General features: G+C 36.5%; 1 protein-coding gene across 2 annotated transcripts; it reads right to left on the reverse strand.

The window, feature by feature from the left end:
* Positions 1 to 931: 931 nt before the first annotated feature.
* LOC131634017 (uncharacterized) lies at positions 932 to 20811 on the reverse strand. Of its 2 annotated transcripts, none has more exons than XM_058904688.1 (6): positions 20468 to 20811; positions 19945 to 20036; positions 11624 to 19495; positions 11441 to 11556; positions 11191 to 11370; positions 932 to 11123 (listed from the first exon to the last, which is right to left on the reverse strand). In XM_058904688.1, the coding sequence occupies exons 3-6, from the start codon at positions 13425 to 13427 to the stop codon at positions 10896 to 10898; spliced, it is 2328 nt and encodes a 775-aa protein (XP_058760671.1). In that variant the 5' UTR covers positions 13428 to 19495; positions 19945 to 20036; positions 20468 to 20811; the 3' UTR covers positions 932 to 10895. The 2 variants fall into 2 exon arrangements, with proteins under 2 accessions (XP_058760671.1, XP_058760679.1); XM_058904696.1 differs by having other exon boundaries at positions 19945 to 20139.
* Positions 20812 to 21057: the final 246 nt, after the last annotated feature.

The raw sequence follows: 21057 nt of genomic DNA on the forward strand, positions 1-21057 counted from the left end.
AATGATTATGATATTTAATTTTTTTATAGGTAAATGATTTATATCTTTTCATTTCAAAACTCTTTATTTACCTAAACAAATATAATGTTTTTTTCTTTACTCTTTGATTCTATTTTCTTATAAATTTCAAAATTATGTATACATTTTTAATTTGTAATATTTTATCTTTATTTTTTGTTTTGTTCGACCTTATAATAAATAAATATCAGTAATATTTTATAAAACTAACTTTGTATATATTGATAACCTTAATTTCTTAATTTGACCTAACTAAAGTATTATTTAGTTCTATGAATTAATATAAAATATTATCTTATTTACATATTATAATATCTACAATTTCTATAATTACTAAGATTTAATATAAATATCACTCATACATAAAATCAATCAATTAAGATTTATTTATTAATATTTGCACTTAAAATATAAAAAATTAAAGTTCATTCTATGAATTAATATAAAATATCATGTTATTTACATAGTATAATATCTACATTTTTGACAAAACTTGCGCAAGCATAACTCAGTAATTTCAAGCAGATTCTCCATGTATATTGACACCAGCCAACTTGATTTCTACTTCTACAGCTCAAACTTTTGGGACAGTCAAAGAAGAATATTTATTTCAAACGAATCGTATAGACGATGTTTTCTACTGTCTGCACCAGAAAAAAATCCAAAACACATATTAGGACAATATTTAAATTGTTACTAAAAAAATAGAAAATATGGATGGGAAACAACCCATGTAAAAAATGAACCATATACTATGGAGTGACGCCAATTGGTACTTCAGAATGATACATTACAAATTCAACCTGCAAATAACATGAAACGCCAATTAGTACTTCAGAATGATACACTACAAATTCAACCTGCAAATAACATGAAAAAAAAAAAGTTAAATTCCGGTTTGTCCATGAATAGTCGTGGGAATGGCTGTAATTGCAAAAATAGTATAAAACAAAATTTTCCACATGAATAGTCGTGGGAATGGCTGTAATTGCAAAAATAGTATAAACCAAAATTTTCCACGATTAGGTTTGATGAATATGATAGATACTGTGAAAGTATGATGGTTATATATAGTAATGATAAAAGTGTTTTGGAACGTGGAAGGTGGAGGGCTTGGAAGGCATAAGCATTATATGAGGTCATTAGTGCTGTAAGAAGTTGTGAATATGAATGGCCAGAGAAAGTAAATAATTTGTAACTGCGAGATCATGAGAGGTTGGAGGTTTAAAGTTCAATCCTACAATGGGAAAGGAATAACTGCGAGATCATGAGAGGTTGGAGGTTTAAAGTTCAATCCTACAATGGGAAAGGAATGATGTGGAATTTTGTGAGAAGAGAGGCTGATGTGGCATAGCTAACAGATGAGGAAATGGTAGACTTTTCTTATATGATAGATTTAATGTAATTTAAGAATATTAGAGGAATTCATATAATAATAATAATAACTATTTAAGAATATAATAATTAGTTCTTATTAAAATCGTGGAATCTTGAGATTAAATATATAATAATATTTATTCTTTTAGTTTTGAGTCGTTAGACTAAATAAATATATAATAATATGTATTCTTTTAGTTTTGAGTCGTTAGACTAAAATATGTGTTGTAACGTGCATCGTCAAAAATAAATTAAAATTATGAAAAAGATTGGGTTTTTTGGACAAACACTAGAAAACCTTTCAGTTTTATGAAAGAGAGAGAAGAGTGAAGAAGAAGAAAAAATTCAGGATTTGTTATAACTATTTTACTATTCACTTTCTCAATTAGGATTCAAAGATTACAGGTGAATAACAACAATCAATGCTCTCTCTACAACCTTAGAGAACCATTCTATTTATAAACTACTAAGCTAACTTAAACAATTAGGCTAGTATACTGGCCAAATTCGACATGCTAACAACATAGCATATTTCGACTACTGCATGCTTGAACGTACTTTGACTACAGTATGCAAGACTTCGGCTTCTGTCGAACCAACCCTTGTCGAGCCTAGAGTTCAATTCAATTACCATAAATCTCCACCTTGGAACAAACTATACAACATCAAAGAAACAATCTAGTTTTCTTCATGCAACTTTATCAACTGCATATAGTGAAAAAACATGCAACATGTGTTACCCTAGGATTTCGACTTATTAAATAATGGTAAATAATCTCTAAAACAGATGAGATTAATAAAGAATCTAAAGAGGAAAATCTGACTAAAAGGTCTTGTTTAGTCAGAGCTGTCGTTCGACTATCTACAAACCATCATTGACCAAGGTTCGACTAGATTTAGTCAAGATGCAGGTTCGACTAGAACAAACAGAAAAAAACTTAGACGTTTTGTTTAAGTATAGCACTGAGGTCGGAAGGCATCAGAAGTTGAGAGGCAGTTTCAAGCAGTTTACTGGCAGTTTTCACAGGACGCGTGGAGGTCTCACAGTTGAAGATCTTGCATGTCGAAGACACGTGTTGACTGATAATCAGTCGACCGTTAGGAGTAGTTATTTTATTTTTACTATTTAAGCAAGTTCCATAGGAATAGTTTGAGGTCCGCATTTTCTACAGAACACAAGTAAACTCAAATCTCTGTGCAATAATGACTGACGAGTGCAACTTTGGAATGTACGTATGCGTACCAGTTTGATTTATGCAATCATTTTACGTTAAATCTCATTTTCAGTGCACATTTACTGCTCTTTTATTGCTTTTATTTACTTTAAAGCCTTTAATTTCAATGTTTACTTTTACTTTAAAGTTATTGCTGCATTTAATACAAACCAGATACACGTAATAAACAAATTAAAGCAATTTGTCCTGGAATATTCTAGTTGATTCCGCAAAAGTAACCTTTAAAAAGGAAACTAGCGCTTGTTTACCATTTTTTTGGGTAAACAAATTGGCACGCCCAGTGGGACACGTCAATTGCTGTTTGTTTTTATTTGTTAGTGTAATAGTTATGCATGATATTAAGAAGTGGTCGGAAATTAACTAACATGGCTGAAGTTAATACAAATGATTATGACCTTTCTGGAAATCAAGGGGTTGTTATAACTGGAACAACACCACAAAATGCCGCAAACTCATCCCCAGTCAGAACGACAAATACTGGTGGATCGAAGGCAGCGACGTTGGTATCATCACCAATGAATGTACGGTCACCGTTTAACCCATTACGACCGCCGTTTCATGGGATGCTACCTCCACCAGGTTTTAACCCTCAGTTTGGAATGCCTACGTCTATGATGCAAGGTTTACACACAAATCCTTCATTGTTTTCCGACAGCATGATGGCAACAAGCACATCAAATTCAGGGGGTCGACCTATGGGTATAAGTTACATTAATCAAACATTACCTTCTTTGAGTAATACGTCGATGTTGTCAATCCGACAACAAATGGACGAAAGCAATCACGAAATGGTGAATGCTCTTACTCAACAAATGGGAACTGTATTTACTCTCATGATAAATAATACGAATCAAAGTTATGAAATATTGGCTGGACAAATGGCCAGAATTGCAGATTTCTTTGGAGCGCCCCCGCAACCAAACCTTTCGACTACCCAAGGGTCGAATGTGAGAGGAGTCGAACCTACAAGACAGGGAGACCAAATTGAACAAGAAATCCCTAGAGTAGTACAACAGCATCAAGATGCGGATCAGGTTCTTAGAAATATCCAGCAAGAGTCAATGTTGGACACAATAATATCTCGAATGTAGTCGAACAAATCTTAGTTTAGAATGGAATAAATGTAGGTTTGCACAGACCAAATTTTGTTTCCCCACTGTCATGTAAGGCAAACAGAATTGCCTAAGGGTTGGAAAGTCCCAAAATTCACCAAATTTGCTGGTGAAACTGGCGAGTCGACAGTCGAACATATTGATAGGTTCCAGACAGAGGCTGGAGAAATAGCAAACAATGAAAATCTAAAGATGAAATATTTTCCAAGTTCGTTAACAAAAAATGCGTTTACTTGGTTCACGACCTTATCTCCACAATCCTTGTTCTCATGGAATCAATTAGAACGATTGTTTCATGAGCAATTTTATATGGGACAGTCGAAGATTAGTTTGAAAGAGTTAGCTGGAGTTAGGCGAAAGGGGATGGAACCAGTCGATGACTATCTAAACCGTTTTAGGTTACTGAAAGCTAGATGCTTCACACAAATTCCTGAACATGAGTTAGTCGAAATGGCTGCAGGTGGGTTAGATTATTCCATAAGGAAGAAATTAGACACCCAACATTTGAGAGATATGGCACAACTGGCAGATAGAGTACGCCAGGTCGAAAGGCTGAAAGCTGAAAAAGCCAAAGTTAGTAAATATCATAAGAAATAAAAAATAGCTTATGTTACTACAAGTGAGTTCGACTCTAATAGTGATAGTGAATACGAAGAGGGAGAAGTCAACGTGGCTGAATTAAAGCCAGGACCACCATATATCTGTAAATTACTCAAACCCTCAAAAGATAAAAATCCGGTCGAAAATAAAAATGAAAATTTTTCTAGTAAAACGTATTCATTTGATATAACAAAATGTGGTGAAATATTTGATTTGTTGGTTGCTGATGGGCAAATCATAGTACCTCCGGGACTTAAAAATCCTCCTCTTGAACAAAAGAAAAAAAGAGGATTTTGTAAATTTCATAATTTCTTGGGTCATAAAACTTCTCAATGTGTCCTTTTCAGGGATTTGGTGCAGAAGGCTTTGAAAGAAGAAAGGCTACAATTTGGAGAAAAACCAAAGTCATCGATGCAAGTTGATACTGGTCCTTTGCAAGTCGAAGAAGCTCACTACACTGAGCTTGCTGATGTGATGATGGTCGAAACTACTGATGGTTTCGTTAGAAAGCAAGACGGCGCTACTGATGGCAAAGTTTTGAACATGGTTTATCCTGAACCAAGAGAAAGCCTTCTGAAATTCCTTGAGAGGTGTCACAACAATAACTCTCAAGTTGGATTATGTCCAAGATGTGATGCTGTTTTCAATGTTGATGCTGCAAAAAAAGTGAGGTTCGACCCTCGTCGAGGCAAGAATCGTCAGTTCATGTATACAGGAGAAAATAGTGGTCGAAGGGCTGGAGAATACAGGAAGAGGTTTGAAAAACCAAAGACTTTCCGTCCTAAGACGGATGTCCCTGAAGACAAATGGGTAAAACCCATTAACTTCAGAGGTAAACGTCCAGAATGGCAGATCCAAGGTGCTGGAACAAATGCTGAAGGTTCTTGGACTGATAGTGGATCTAAAAGAAAAGACTACATATCTCCAAACTACAAAGGAAAGAACCCCATGACTCGAACGCAGTGGAGGCGTTACCAAAGAAGCCATAAGAATGGACAGGAAAGTTTGAAAATGGTGCAGGCAGGATTTTCTCACTATCAGCCAGAGCCTTTTCACAGGAAGTTGACTGAAGAGCAGGCTAAAATAGCAAATGAAAGACTGGCTGCAGGAATGATCCTAGGAAAGAAACTGATTAAAGAACTAGTTGATGATGATGCTCCGATCCTCAATACAGAAAAAGAGCCTGAATATTCTCCATTGTCGGACGAAGAGGTCGACGACAACTTTGACATAGAGTCAGATGAGTTGTTAATCGACTGTGGAATTGTCTCTGTACTTCCAGCAGAGTTTGACAGAGTATCTGAGGTATCTGAGAACGAAGATGACTTTCTTCTTGACGAGAATGTGGAAGAAACGCCTGTCTGTTATTATATAATGGGAAAAGGAGTAGTGGAAGAACAAAAGGCTGTGTTTGAGAAGCCAGGTCGAGGAATGATGTATCATTTGAAGCCTTTATTCATAAGGGCGAAAGTGGATGGTGTTCCAATAAACAAAGTGTTTGTCGATGGTGGGGCTGCTGTAAACTTAATGCCTTATTCTTCGCTTCAGAAAGTGGGTAAGTCCGACAAAGATTTAAGGCCCCATAATATGGTGTTGTCTAATTATGAGGGTAAGACAAGTGGAATACTTGGAGTGATTCAAGTAAAATTGGCTGTTGGTTCGACTGTCAGGTCAACCATCTTTATGGTGATTGCATCTCAGGCAAATTTTAAACTGCTGTTGGGTCGAGAATGGATCCATGGCATAGGGGCAGTTCCTTCGACCTTACATCAGCGTGTGGCCATATGGAGGCTAGATGGTATAGTGGAGAATATTGAAGCTGACCAAAGTTATTACAAAACAGAAAGTGGTCGTAGACACTTCGACCAGCATCTGGCAAATGTAGCTCCTTGCTACAAAGCAGAAGAGGTGTATTCTTCTGATGAAAGTGTGTCTAAGTATCTGAACTTAGACCCAAATTATGGTTTCATTTGGAATAAAGAAGATCCTAATGAACCATTGAATCATGAAAGTCCTCCAGAGCAGAGGACATCAGTCAAAGATGATGACCACTGAGTCAGAATACCTGGCTCGAATAACGGCTTATTTGGCCAAAAACAAAGAAAGAACGGCTTTAGAAGCCGAATTAGAGAAAAATATGGCTATTGAGGCCATGTTGGTAAAAAATGAAAACAATCATGAAGTCGATCACCAGGTCGAAAGATTTGATGGGATATACGATGATGAACCTTTAGGTTTCGAAATGGATCCACTAGGATCAGTAAAAAGAATGCAGGCCCAAGATCCCCTGGAAGAAATCGATTTGGGTGATGGAATCATTAAAAGGCCTACATATGTAAGCACAAAGCTTGCGAGTGATTTAAAAACCAAGTTGATTAGACTCCTAAAAGAATACAAAGATTGTTTTGCTTGGGATTATCATGAAATGTCTGGTTTGGGTCGACATGTGGTGGAGCATCGACTACCATTAAACCCAGGTAAGAAACCTATCAAGCAGCTTCCTAGAAGATTTGCGCCAGAGGTTATGAAAAAAATCAAAGTAGAAATTGAAAGACTGCTGAGAAGCAAGTTTATTCGAATTGCGAGGTATGTCGAATGGTTAGCTAATATAGTGCCTGTAATAAAGAAAAATGGTAGCCTTCGTATATGCATAGATTTCAGAGATTTAAATAAGGCTACCCCTAAAGATGAATATCCCATGCCGGTTGCTGAAATGTTAGTCGACTCCACAGCCGGATTTGAATATCTCAGTTTATTAGATGGATATTCAGGTTATAACTAAATTTTTATAGTTGACGAAGATGTGCCTAAGACGGCGTTTCGATGCCCAGGTGCTTTAGGAACTTATGAATGGGTAGTAATGCCCTTTGGTTTAAAAAATGCTGGAGCTACATACCAACGAGCCATGAATTCCATGTTTCATGATTTTATTGACAAGTTTATGCAGGTTTATATTGATGATATTGTAATCAAATCTAACTCTGAAAATGGTCACTTAGACCATCTTCGACAGTCTTTTGAACAAATGAGAAAATATGGACTCAAAATGAATCCTTTAAAATGTGCTTTTGGTGTACATGCAGGGGATTTCCTGGGCTTCGTGGTTCACAAGAAAGGTATTGAGATAAACCAAAACAAGACGAAAGCAATCTTGGAGCTAAAGGCGCCAGAAACAAAGAAACAACTCCAGACATTGTTGGGGAAGATTAATTTCTTGAGGAGATTTATCTCAAATCTAAGTGGCAAAACGAAGATATTTTCACCACTTGTGAAGCTCAAGAATCAAGATCAATTCAAATGGGAGCAAGAACATCAACAGGCATTCGACCAAATAAAAGCTTATTTAACTAAGCCTCCTATTTTGTTACCCCCAATAGGACAAAAAATATGAAATTGTACATAGCTGCATCAGGCTCGACAATTGGGAGTATGTTAGCCCAAGAAGATGATAATGGCGTCGAAAGAGCTATATATTATCTAAGTCGAACCTTAGTAGATGCTGAAACTAGGTATAATGATATTGAAATGTTATGCTTATGCTTGTACTTCTCATGTAATAAACTTAAGCAATATATAAAGCCTGTTGATGTGTATGTGTCCTCTCATTTTGATGTTATTAAACATATGTTGTCTAAACCTATTTTGCATAGTCGAATTGGTAAATGGGCCTTAGCACTAACTGAATTTTCCTTAACATATGTTCCTTTAAAAGCTATGAAAGGACAAGTTGTGGCTGATTTTATAGTCGAACATGGGTTAGTCGACTCCTCTGCAAATCTCGTTGAACAAACTAATTGGAAGTTGTTTTTTGACGGTTCTAGTCACAAAAATGGATCAGGCATTGGAGTCTTGATTATTTCTCCTAAAGGACTTCCAACAAAGTTCCATTATAAAATGAAAGGAGTATGCTCTAATAATGAGGTCGAATACGAAGCCTTGATAACTGGTTTGAAGGCCTTAATAGATTTAGGGGCAACACGAGTTGAGATTCGAGGTGATTCTGAGCTAGTAATTCGACAAATCAAAAAAGAGTATAAATGCATCAAAGAAAATCTAATAATGTATTATGCAATTGTGATCCGCTTGTTAGAAAAATTCGAACATGTTGAGATCTTGCATGTACCAAGATCTAACAATTACATTGCCAATGAATTGGCACAGATTGCTTCTGGGTATAGAGTTTCTAAAAACAAGTTAGAAGATATGGTCGAGATCAAGAATAAAGAAACCCATGAAGTGTTAGACAAGTTAGGTCAATTGTCGACGTCAAAATTCGAGGGGGTAGGTGATAAAGTTGAAAGTAAAAATTTGTATGCCTTGGAAGTTTTTGCCATCGACAATATGACTGATGCTGATTGGAGAAACCCTTTGGTCCAGTACCTAAATAATCTAGTTGGAGGAACTGATCGAAAGATCAAATACAGAGCTCTAAACTATGTGATATTAGGAAATGATTTATACAAGAAAACAGCTGAAGGTGTATTGTTGAAATGCTTAAGTGAAGCTGAAGCATATTTGGCTGTGTCAGAGGTTCATAGTGGTGTTTGTGGAGCTCATCAGTCAGGCCATAAGATGAAATGGTTGTTGTTTAGACAAGGTTTATATTGGCCGACAATGCTAAAAGACTGTATTGAATATGCAAGAGGATGCCAAGAGTGCCAGAAATTTTCAGGCATTCAACATGTTCCAGCCAGTGAATTGCATGCCATTGTCAAACCTTGGCCTTTTAGAGGATGGGCTTTGGATTTAATAGGAGAAATCAAACCTGCATCTTCTAAGCAGCAAAGATTCATTTTAGTGGGAATAGATTATTTTACTAAATGGATAGAAGCAATTCCACTAGTTAATGCTGATCAAGAAGCAGTGATTAGTTTCATACAAAAACACATTATTTACAGATATGGGATTCCGGAAACTATTACTACTGATCAAGGATCAGTGTTTGTTGGTCGAAAGATGCAAGCTTTTGCAGCAGAGACAGGATTTAAATTGCTAACATCCACTCCATATTACGCTCAGGCTAATGGTCAGGTCGAAGCTGCTAATAAAGTTATTATAAATTTGATAAAAAAGCATGTGGGAAAAAAGCCAAGAAATTGGCATCAAACGCTCGACCAAATCCTTTAGGCTTGTCGGACGTCACCAAAGGAAGCAATAAATACTACCCCATTTCGTTTGACTTTTGGGCATGATGTTGTATTGCCTGTAGAAATTCATCTACAGTCAACAAGAATTCAACGACAAAATAGTCTCTCGTCTGACGAATACTGGAATATGATGTTAGATGAATTAGTAGAATTAGACGAAGAACGACTAATAGCGTTGGATAAGTTAATAAGACAAAAGGAAAAAGTGGCGAAGGCTTACAACAAGAAAGTCAAAGAGAAGACATTCATGGTAGGCAATTATGTATGGAAAGTTATTCTCCCCATGGATCAAAGGAATAAGTTATTGGGTAAATGGTCCCCAAGTTGGGAAGGACCGTTTAAAATTTTGCAAGTGTTTTCAAACAATGCATATGAAATTGAAAAACTAAATTCAGATGGTCGAATCTTGAGGATAAATGGTAAATATTTGAAAAAATATAAACCTATACTTCAAGAAATTCACATAAGAGAATAAAAAACTAAGAGATTATATTAAAATGGCTAAAAAAATTGGCCAATCATTACAAAAGGTTCTTATAGAGCACATTGGCGGTCATTACAAAATTATAGCCAGTCAGTCGAAAATGAAATTACAAAGCAGGGAAATTGTTCCTAAAATAGGCTAACTTGGTTGACTCAAAATCAATCTTAGAGTCAAGTCGAGACAGGTTTTGTTTAAGCTGTCGAATGTTACTTTCCAACTTGAGTGCATTTTCACCATGACCAAGTCCTTTCAAGACTTCTTGGTTAATAATTTCAGGCGAAGGGACCTCTTCAGTTTGAGCCAAACTGATTTTCTCTTGTTCAAGATTTTGAATCTTCTTGTTGAGGTCATCAATTTGAGCCTTGTAATCAGCAATCTTGTTGTCGATCTCTCCCTTCTTATCAGAAAACTTTAAAGTTTTCTCCTGAAATTCTTCAACCTTTTTGGTCGAAGCTGCACTGGCATCCCATTCCCTCTCCATTTCACGCTCTTTGTTCTTTGCCTGACGAGTAATGTTCTTCTTCGTCATAAGGTCCCTCCAGAGTTGGTCGAAGTACGCCTCAAAATCAAAGAAGAATTGAACAACAACTGGTGGAAGAGAAGCTTTGATCAGTAAATCTAAGATCTTACAAATTTCTCCACCAAGATGTTCAGAACTCTCAAGAACAGCGAGAAACTCAGGTTCGTTCAGATGGGCTTTCAGCTGGCATATAGCTTCGACAAGAGAAGCATCAATCTCAACATCAGGATTGGTCGATTGAGCAGGAATCTCAAAAGAGCTTGGTCGCAGCTTCTGAAGTCGAAAGAGAGCCTCCAAAGGATTAGTCTTCTTCAAGTCCAGAATTTCTTCCTGACTAAGAGAACTGTTGGAGCTAGTATCGTCAGCAATAGAATGTTGTCTTGACTGAGAAGCTGCATTGGGTTATGGTCGAGGAACATCTTCAATATTTTTTGTGGCAGGTGATTGTTCGACGATGGGTTTGTCCTGAGGATCTGTTCGACTTCGACCTAAAGTGTTAGCCGAATCAGTGTTGCTTCCAAAAGCGTCAGTCCTTTGAGGGCTAAAAGGATTGGAGTCAGGAGTGGCTTCAGCAATTTTCTCAGCAACTTTGATAACCTTCTCCTGAGTATGGTCGACAGTCGGTGCATTCTATTCAGAAAAGTGTTAGAAAACAGAGATATTGAAAGAGACATACTGGAGGAGAATGTTAAGTTACCTCAGGAAAAATTTGAGACGAAGAGATTGTCGGAGCTGTTTGAGGCTTGACAACCATTTTGAGAATGTTCTTTACAACTTTTTGTCTTTTTGGTGGAGTCAAAAGCGGGGGTCGTGAAAAGATCTCACTTTCCTGATTCGGTGGAGATGTAGTTTCGTCCGATTCAGTAGGAACTATCAACTGAAAAAGAAGAATAATAATTAATGAAGGTTAAGGTAGATTTGACAAGATTAAAGATCACGTTAAGTACCTTTCTCACAGTTTTGTTTTTCTTGGTGGTGGTGTTGTTCGACGTGCTGGGGCGCTTTCGACCCGGTTTAGGAGCAGGAGCTTCGATTTGATTTGTGAGATCAGGCCCTGAAAGATCTAAAACTGATATTAGAATATTGCTATCAGTAATAAAGGAAAACGAAAGCAGGTATAAAATACTTACTTATGGTAAGTTGGTCCTCCAACTTGTCAAACGCAATGTTCAGTTTCTTGATAAAAGAATCTCCATCAAAAAGCTGGTGATATTCAGACCACCACTCACTGAATTCTTTAGTGGTGAAGTAGGAGTTTTGGAAGGTAAACGTTGGGTGTTCCAAAGATTGTTTGTTGTAAAATTTTAGACAGTCGAGATGTTGACGAGCTGTGAACGGTCGACCGGAGTAGCAAATGTCATTATCATGAGAATATAGGCTTTTGGGTAGCATCTGGCTCAAACCAAATTGTCGAGAGACCAAATTTGGTTGATAACTTACAAACCCATAGCACTTGCCTATCGACTCAATACGGTGAGAGAGAAGCGTTGGGGTCAGAAAAGCAGCCCAAATAGCATTTAACTGAGCTCGAAGGGTTGGAGTATTCCCAGGGAAAACAGCCTTAAACCAAGTTGGCCCAAAAAATCTGTTGGAGAAAGGAGCCATGGAAGCAATGAATGTTTTGCATTCAGAAAATAACTTCACATACTTAATAAGGTTGGGTCTGTTGGATTCGTCTTGGGGGGTTTGGAAAGCAAGTTTGACACCTTCGACTCTCCTATCATACATGACCTCAAGAATAGATCGAGAGACAGTATAGCCAATGTGTGACTCGAAAGTGGCATTCAACCAGTGTTGCAAGAGCCAATAAGGTCCTGATAGAGAGAGTTGTTTTGGAGTTTCGTGCAGGCGTTTGATCCTTAGAGATGCTATGCCTAAAGTATGGTAAAGATAAGCAAGAAGAAGCTTACCTAAAGAGACCCTTCGACTTTCATGAATCTGAACAGCCAAAGGTATGTAAGCTTTAGCAATCTGAAATGATCCTGGACAGAACAGATAGTATGATAGCCAGTAGGTGAGGAAAGCAACATGCTCTTCGTCAGAGACTTCTTCTATCGACTTATCATAATGATCTTGCATATACTTGGTGATGGTAGCATTGGTGAAGTTGAAATTCATTTCTGTGGGAAGAGTTGGGTCGAAGATCTCACCCAATGGCGAAAGTCCTGTGATGGCAGCCACGTCGAAGAGAGTGGGAGTCATCATTCCACAAGGAAGGTGGAAGGTGTTAGTCGAACCTTCCCAGAAGAAGATTGAAGCAAGTAGCATGGGAGGACAAACCCTATGACCAGTTCTGGATAATTGTATGGCGTCGAAGATGCCCAATTCCTCCCATCTCTGTTGTTTTTTCGCTTGAACTTTGTTAAGCCAAGCCCAGTACTCCTTGTTGCCAGGGGCTGGAGTCGAACGAAACACCCTAAGCGAAGGGTCCATAAACTTCAAGTCGAGGGGACGTGGTTTGTCGAAAGCTATAGGCATGGTGGTTTGGAAGCAAGGAAAGAAACCAGTGGTTTGCTCTGGGTGGTAACGATGGTCTGGTAATGGCCCTGAGAAAGCCATTAATTTATCAGTAATCTGAAAAGGGATTAACATCTGGTTTTGCCAAATAATGGCTTTGGCTTCAGTAAGATTGGGTTGAGGAATAAAATCCAATCCTTGTTCTTCTTCTTCACGGGACATAATAAACCCTAAAGGGTTCGCACCCGTAGCGTAAACAGTAGTGTTGGTGGTTGAGCTGCCATTGTTGTGTATGAAAGGAGAAGAAGAAAATGGGTAAAGGTTAGAGGAGAAGAGTTGGTTCTTTCTGAAACGTTTGAGAAGAGAAGTAAACGAGAAAGAAAGAAAAAGGAGAAGAGAGCTGCACATATATATATATAAGCTGATAATGACGTCAGCAGAAATCGTGCAAAAAGAAGTTGTGAAATCAAAGGTCATGTCATAGAAACGCTTTGGAAATTGGTTTTAGAAAGTGGGGAGTGGTTATAGCCCACTACCTAAGAATTAGGTAATAATTAGTACCTAGGGATGTGCAAAGTAATCATGGCGTCAGAAGAGAACAAAAGTTGAAACCCAAGAAAGAACTGAAACGCCATTTTTCTCTTTCCTAAAGTCAGTCGAAAGAAGTCGTTTGGGGGGCAATTTGTTACCCTAGGATTTCGACTTATTAAATAATGGTAAATAATCTCTAAAACAGGTGAGATTATTAAAGAATCTAAAGAGGAAAATCTGACTAAAAGGTCTTGTTTAGTCAGAGCTGTCGTTCGACTATCTACAAACCATCATTGACCAAGGTTCGACTAGATTTAGTCAAGATGCAGGTTCGACTAGAACAAACAGAAAAAAACTTAGATGTTTTGTTTAAGTATAGCACTGAGGTCGGAAGGCATCAGAAGTTGAGAGGCAGTTTCAAGCAGTTTACTGGCAGTTTTCACAGGACGCGTGGAGGTCTCACAGTTGAAGATCTTGCATGTCGAAGACACGTGTTGACTGATAATCAGTCGACCGTTAGGAGTAGTTATTTTATTTTTACTATTTAAGCAAGTTCCATAGGAATAGTTTGAGGTCCGCATTTTCTACAGAACACAAGTAAACTCAAATCTCTGTGCAATAATGAGTGACGAGTGCAACTTTGGAATGTACGTATGCGTACCAGTTTGATTTATGCAATCATTTTACGTTAAATCTCATTTTCAGTGCACATTTACTGCTCTTTTATTGCTTTTATTTACTGTAAAGCCTTTAATTTCAGTGTTTACTTTTACTTTAAAGTTATTGCTGCATTTAATACAAACCAGATAGACGTAATAAACAAATTAAAGCAATTAGTCCTGGAATATTCTAGTTGATTCCGCAAAAGTAACCTTTAAAAAGGAAACTAGCGCTTGTTTACCATTTTTTTGGGTAAACAACATGACAATGTCTTTATGATCATATCAGTAACATTGTGTGTAGTGGAAACCTTCAATTGATGTGATTGGTCCGCTCATGATAGGATGAATTCTTCGACAAGTGTATTTCACTTTGGCTATCACCTTTAACAATGATTGCTTGACCTTAAAGTTTCAACTCCTTAGAAAAATCTTCAAGCCACAATGCTTCTTTCACAGCTTTAATGAGGGCAATATATTTTGCTTCAGTGGTTGATAAGGAAACAACATTCTGAAATGTCTCTTTCCAACTGATTATTGTGTCAAACATAGTGAAAACAATATCCAAAAATAGATTGTCTGGAATCTATACAACCTGCATGATCAGAGTCGACTAATCCTTCAATTTCTACTTTGCTATCATCACCACAGGCTCCACCATAAATCATGACTGTGCTCAGAGACTCACATGTGTACCTTAGAATCCACTTCATTGCTTGCCAGTGTGCCTTTTCTGTATTAGCTATATACCTGCTTACAAGGCTTCTTGCATATGCTATGTCTCACTTAGTACAAACCATAACATACATCAAAGAACCTACAATGTTAGCATATAATATTCTTTTTATATATGTTCTTTCGACCTTAATATGGGGACACTGAGTTATACTTAGCTTGAATTGGGGATTTGTCGGAGTCACAACAGGCTTTGAATTCAACATACCAAACTTGTCAAGAATCTTTCGTAGGTATGTCTCTTGATATAAGCATAATCTCAACGGCTTTCTATCTCTCTGGAATGTCAATCCCAAGGATTTTGGTGGCAATACAAAATCCTTCATCTCGAACTCTTTTCTTAGTTCAGGCTTTACCCTCAATACTTCTTCGACATTGTCGCTGGCTATGAGCATATTATCTACATTAAGCACCAAAATCTTAAGTGAACTTCCGTGTCAAAATCTGAAGTAAACACGGTGTTAGAATTGACTGCTAGTGAAACCTATGTGTGCCATGAACTTGTCGAATCTCGTATTCCATTGTCGAGGATATTGTTTCATGACATATAAAAACTTATTAAGCTTGCACACATAATTATCCTTGCCCTTTTATTCATACCCTTCTGGTTGCTTCACGAGGATTGTTTCATCTAGATACCATACAAGAAAGCAGTCTTCACATCCATCCGTTCTAGTGCTAGGTCGAACTTTACCACCATTCCAACCAACATTCGAATGGACTTGTACTTCACAACAAGAGATAACACATCATTAAAGTCGGCTCCTTATTTTTTAGTAAATCCCCCAACGACCAATATTTCCTTGTATCTCTTTGACATCACACCTTTGATTCCTTCCTTCACCTTGAAGATCCACTTATAACTAAATAATTTGACCCTGTGGGTGTAATATCCCATATCCTCTTAAGTGATATGTTCCTTGTCAGTTGGGACATGCCGAGCTCATATATGCTCTATTTGGTATGAGTTAAGACAGATTTAGTTCATATATGCTCTATTTGTTGTTAGTTGGGACAAGTAGAGTAATTAGTGAGCTTAGTTAAGCTTAATTCTTTACTCAATTAGCTTGACCTTTGGTAATTGGTAAAAGAAATTACTTTTTTGGGAACATTTTTAAATGGTAAATTGTTAATAGAGGACAAATATATTTTAAGATATTTTATCTTCTCTCTTACTATTTCTATAAGTATCTCTTGTTAGTAAGAAGGAAAGGAAAGGAAGAGAAAGAAGGGAAGAAAACATAAAGAGAAGAGAAAAAGGAGAAAAGGAGAAGGAAGACAGTATGAAGAAAAAAAAGCTCATGGAAGGACCATCATCACCACCAACTTCATCTCAATTTCTTCATCATTTTCATCTTTATTAGAGGTGGGTTCCTAGGTAGATATAGCTTTGGGGGAAAATCCATGCTTTCAAAAATTATGGTTTGTGTGAAAATATGTTATATGTGATTGTTTTGTGTAATACAATAAAATAAATTCTTGATGCTTGCATATTTTATTGTGATAAACCATGATATTTTGTGTTATTGGATACATTAATATGATATGTGTTGGATTTATGGTTTGTTTCCCCTTCCTGTTAAGTTTCTGTTTTGGCCGAATTATGTAATCCTAGCTAGGCGAGGGATGAGCTCGCTTAGCAGCATTCATGCATCCTAGAAAACTGTGTTATGTCATCCTCGCTAGGCGACAGAGTTGATTTGGAGAAAATGTGGTATTCAGCCAAACCTCACTTGAGGTTCGCTGGACGAGAGAGAGCTCGCCTGGAGGCTCACTGAATTTGCCAGGCGAGGATGCCCTATTTTGGGAAGATTGTTTGATTCACTATTTCTCACCATAGGATGGGAATTGTAGCTCCGATTAACAAGAAGTCGCGTACATTGGGAAACTAGCCTAATGCTTTACCTTTTTGGTAAATAGAAGCCATACTTGAATCTCATATATTAATGGTTTCATATGTGTCTTAGAATGATGCTTAAATGCTTGAATTTGTTAGAATATGATTGGGTATTGTTTGGATGGTTAAAGGTTGAAGAAGATGGGTTAAAAGTGGGATTTTAGTGATTCTTCCATGCCAGTCTCGCTTAGCGAAATCATCTGTCTTGAAAATTCTAGCATCATTGAAAATAGTATATCTTGAGTTTCGTAACTTGAAATGAGACACGGTCAAATACATTGGAAAGCTTGTTTAAAGCTCTTTATGATGACGATGCTTGATGATACATATTTTTATGTTTGCTCTTGGTGAATGGAATATACTTTCCTTTTCTTATGTGTGCCTCATAACTTATGTTTGAATATGTTTGAATTGAATAAAAATAAATTGTTAAAATCCTATGATGGTGAGTGAGATTAAACCTAGGATGATGACTAGGTGAAAGGAATTACTAAGATAACTTAGGTTATGATAAATAAATTAGATTTTAATACTCGAATGTGATAGGTACCTCCGTGGTACCCATGAACGAGTGATTGCTTGAGACGAATCATCCATTTACGAGAGTGCCGGATTGCATGGATGCGAGCGATAATCTAGTTACAAGATAACTGACCTTCTATGGAAACAACTTATGATATTATGATTGGGGAAAATAATCATGTTATTGAGAATAACCCATATTCTTACTTGTCCCAAGTTCGAGACTTATGTAGAGTAATAACCCATATTGTAACTCTATTAGATGTATTTCATGCAGTGGAGGTATGGACTCCATGGAAAATATCTATTGGATGATGAAATCCATATAGTGGATGTCTGATATCCATTGACCATATTTGGTGGTAAGGGCTCGGTATTTTCCTTTCAATGGAGGTCTGGTATCTATTGACCATATCTGATGGCGAGTGTAACCCTTGCAGTGGATGTCTGGTGTCCATTGACTATATCTGATGGGGAGTGTGTTCTTCGTAGTAGAGGTATTCATCCCATTGATAATATATGGAGTGTGAATCCATGCAGTGGATGTCTAGTATCTATTAACAATATCCGGTAGATAGTATAGTCCGTGCAGTAGAGGTTTAGTTTTTCCATCGACCATATCTGGCAGATAAGCTAGTAGATCATTGTGATCATTGATTCTTTTCAATCTAATGGAATTAATAAGTAATTAAATATGGAGAGAGAGAAAAATAATACTCATTAATTTTAACCATTAGATTGAGAAGAATCAATGGTCATGATAAGGAGTAAGTCTTGATAACCACTACAAAAAACGCGTCTATATAGCGGGGGGTTTTAGACTAATTTGCGGGGGGGTTTGACCTCCGCAAATTGTTTTGCGGGAGTTTTGAAAACCCCTGCTTATACGATTGCCATAGTTTATCCGCGGGAGTTATAGGTGACCGCTGGTATAGGGTTTAACAAACTGGGGCGGTTTGCCTGCGGAGGTTTAGAACCTCCGTAAAATATTAAAATATATTAAAAAAAATAAAATATTTAAATAATCAATTTTTCATCAATTGATATATAATTAATACATATGAAAACTTCAGAGGCTTACTGACATAGAATTTACTGAAAAAACAAAAGAGCAAAAATTAGTCTATTTTCAACAAACTTGAAAAATCAACCAAACATTTTTATTAATCACCATATGATTAAATGTAAGCATTTCTCACTAGAACTTTCTAACAAAATAGTTACCATAAGAAGATGCTAATAAAAACCCATAGTATATGAAACATGACATGATGCCATTCACGATAATTGTGTTGAGACAAACTGAGTTAAACCATGAATATATTCAAATCCAAAGGAAGTTGGTCATAGTATATATTTTTTTTATCAAAACAAAGATGGTAAACCCATAGCAGAGCTTCTCATACAAATTCTAAGTACGATATCTATCGTATAATGAAAATATGCTATGAGAGTATACGACGAATAATAAATAATTAAAAAGAAGGCTGGCACTCATAAAAGTAATCAGAAGAGGGAAAGGATTCCAAAGCCCCTCGTAGATCTCATGTCTGTTATGTTTTCTTTTTGTATTAGGTTTATGTCTACTTGCCCATATAACTAAAACAAGTGATTTCTAACTCAAATATGATTTAAAAAATAGTATTAAATTCCTGGATACTACCTCACTATATTAACATTATTATGGAATAATAAACTCATTATAGTTTCTTTTTTTCTCGAACGCGGTAGCTTGTTCAACAGACTGATCCAAGATCTAGTTCCTTAAAACCAAACACAATTGTCTTCTAATAGTTGTTCTGCTAAAGTACAACCTGGAGAGCATATTATGTTACTAACTACTAGAGCATAGAGTTGCATATACTCTCTATTACAAGATTCTTGTAGTAGATGTGAGTACTTTATACGTTGCAGATGTGCGATTGGATGGTTACATCAATGGAAAAAGGGGTATTAACTAATAGAAGTTTGATATCCATCAACAACTCACACAAATCCACCTGAACCCACAACTAAAGAAAAACTCCTACTGATAACAACACAGTGAACCAGACCCTGCCACTAAGCTCTAGCAACACTACCAGACTAATCCCTGCTAAAGCACAGCAGGCCTGAAGACCAAACCAGCACCAACAGAAGCGAGAACACCTGCAATAAACACACCACAACAGAGCCCCTACGAGCCAGAACAGCGCACCATCCTATTCAAACCAAATCCCCGGGTTCAAATTCTAGTTCGACCAATATAGGAAGTAAAATGCTAAAATAAAAATTATAGAAATACTGACAGATTTAAAAGTGACATCTTTAATTTTCCAATATTTAAGGTTTTTCCACAAAGTGATTAACATGTTTAATGGTAAGGGAAAAACCACAATTTTGGAGAAAACGATGGGTTAATTTCTGACAAACAAGCAGAGCTAGATACTTGTAAACTACACTATACCAGAACTAAAGCTACATTGGATCTAATAAAATAGGAACCTAATGGTAGCTAACATGTTTAATGTGGACAACAACATGTTTGAAACTGAGATTAGAGAGAAAGTACATTATATTGCAAATTTGTGTTATCATACAATTAAAAAAGGATGGATAGATGTGTTTGAAAATGCCTCAAAATGAACAAGAAAGTCCAAAAAACTAGTACCTGAGTTAGAAGCCTTATAATGTTGCTCATATTTTGAGCCTCAAACTCGGCAAGATTTTCAACACAGACACCCTTCTTGACCTCCTTCCAAGCTAACAAAAACAAGGAGCAATGAGAAATAATTAACCATGCTTTAACTTCCCCTAATGAGGGGAAAACTGTACTTCCAAGAAAATTGGCAGACAATTAGAAAACCTAGAATCGAATGAAACATGTTATTTCAACTAATTAAAACATTAACGGTAAACAATGATAAAATATAAAAATGGTGTATCATGAGCAATCAATTATTCTAAGTCTTTAGGCACCATTGGAGAAACTTGATGGGATGAATCATATTCATATTCAATGATGGTTTTTTAAACAAAGAGGATCCATAGATTTCTATCATCATTAATCCTATCATTGTATCACTTATACTCCCAAAAAAACCAAAAGGGAGAATTTTTACAAATTGGAAGAAAACGAAACCCTAATCCCCAAAAGAAAAGAGTAAAATTAAATACGGTGGATCATGAAATACCTGACTTTTAGTTAAACGTTCTTCTTATGCTAACCATTTAAACTTGCTTCAACGGGTCTTAGAGTAACCATAGAAAGGTTAGAGCGAGATAGAGATATTTTGTTCAAGGTCGAAGTGAGAGAAAACTGGTTTTGTTAGAGCAACGTGAGAGAAAACTGGTTAGAGCGAAGTGAGAGATTTTGTTAGGTCATGATTAGATAGAAAAAGGGAAGGGATTTAGCAAAACAGTTTTTGTTAGGTCACAGCTAGATGAAAAAGAGGGAAGAGATTAAGGAAGATATGAAGAGATTGGCAAGGAAAGCGGGAGAATGAAAAAGGAAAAGCGCGTTGACGAAATTTTTTTAGCGTATTTGAAACGTTTTGTAATGCCTATTTGTGGCGTTTTTAAAAACCCCTTGAATTACACAACAATTTTTAATACAATATTAATTTTTAAATAAGTTGTGGGGTTTTTACAAAACCCCCCACTAAATAACCTCCATTGTTACGCGTGTTTTTTTAGTGAACTTACTCTTGGAGTAAATATATCCCTTATATATATATATATATATATATATATATATATATATATATATATATATATATATATA

Source organism: Vicia villosa, linkage group LG1 (genome assembly GCF_029867415.1).
Source record: "Vicia villosa cultivar HV-30 ecotype Madison, WI linkage group LG1, Vvil1.0, whole genome shotgun sequence".
Classification (NCBI taxonomy): domain Eukaryota; kingdom Viridiplantae; phylum Streptophyta; class Magnoliopsida; order Fabales; family Fabaceae; genus Vicia; species Vicia villosa.

Bases quoted from the DNA above. Each gene is read 5' to 3' on its own strand.
- LOC131634017 (XM_058904688.1), bottom strand. From the start codon at position 13,427: ATGACCTTTGATTTCACAACTTCTTTTTGCACGATTTCTGCTGACGTC. The intron at 11,371-11,440 runs GTACTTAACGTG...CTTCTTTTTCAG, and splicing joins AAAACAAAACTGTGAGAAAG to TTGATAGTTCCTACTGAATC. The intron at 11,124-11,190 runs GTAACTTAACAT...TTTTCTGAATAG, and splicing joins CGTCTCAAATTTTTCCTGAG to AATGCACCGACTGTCGACCA.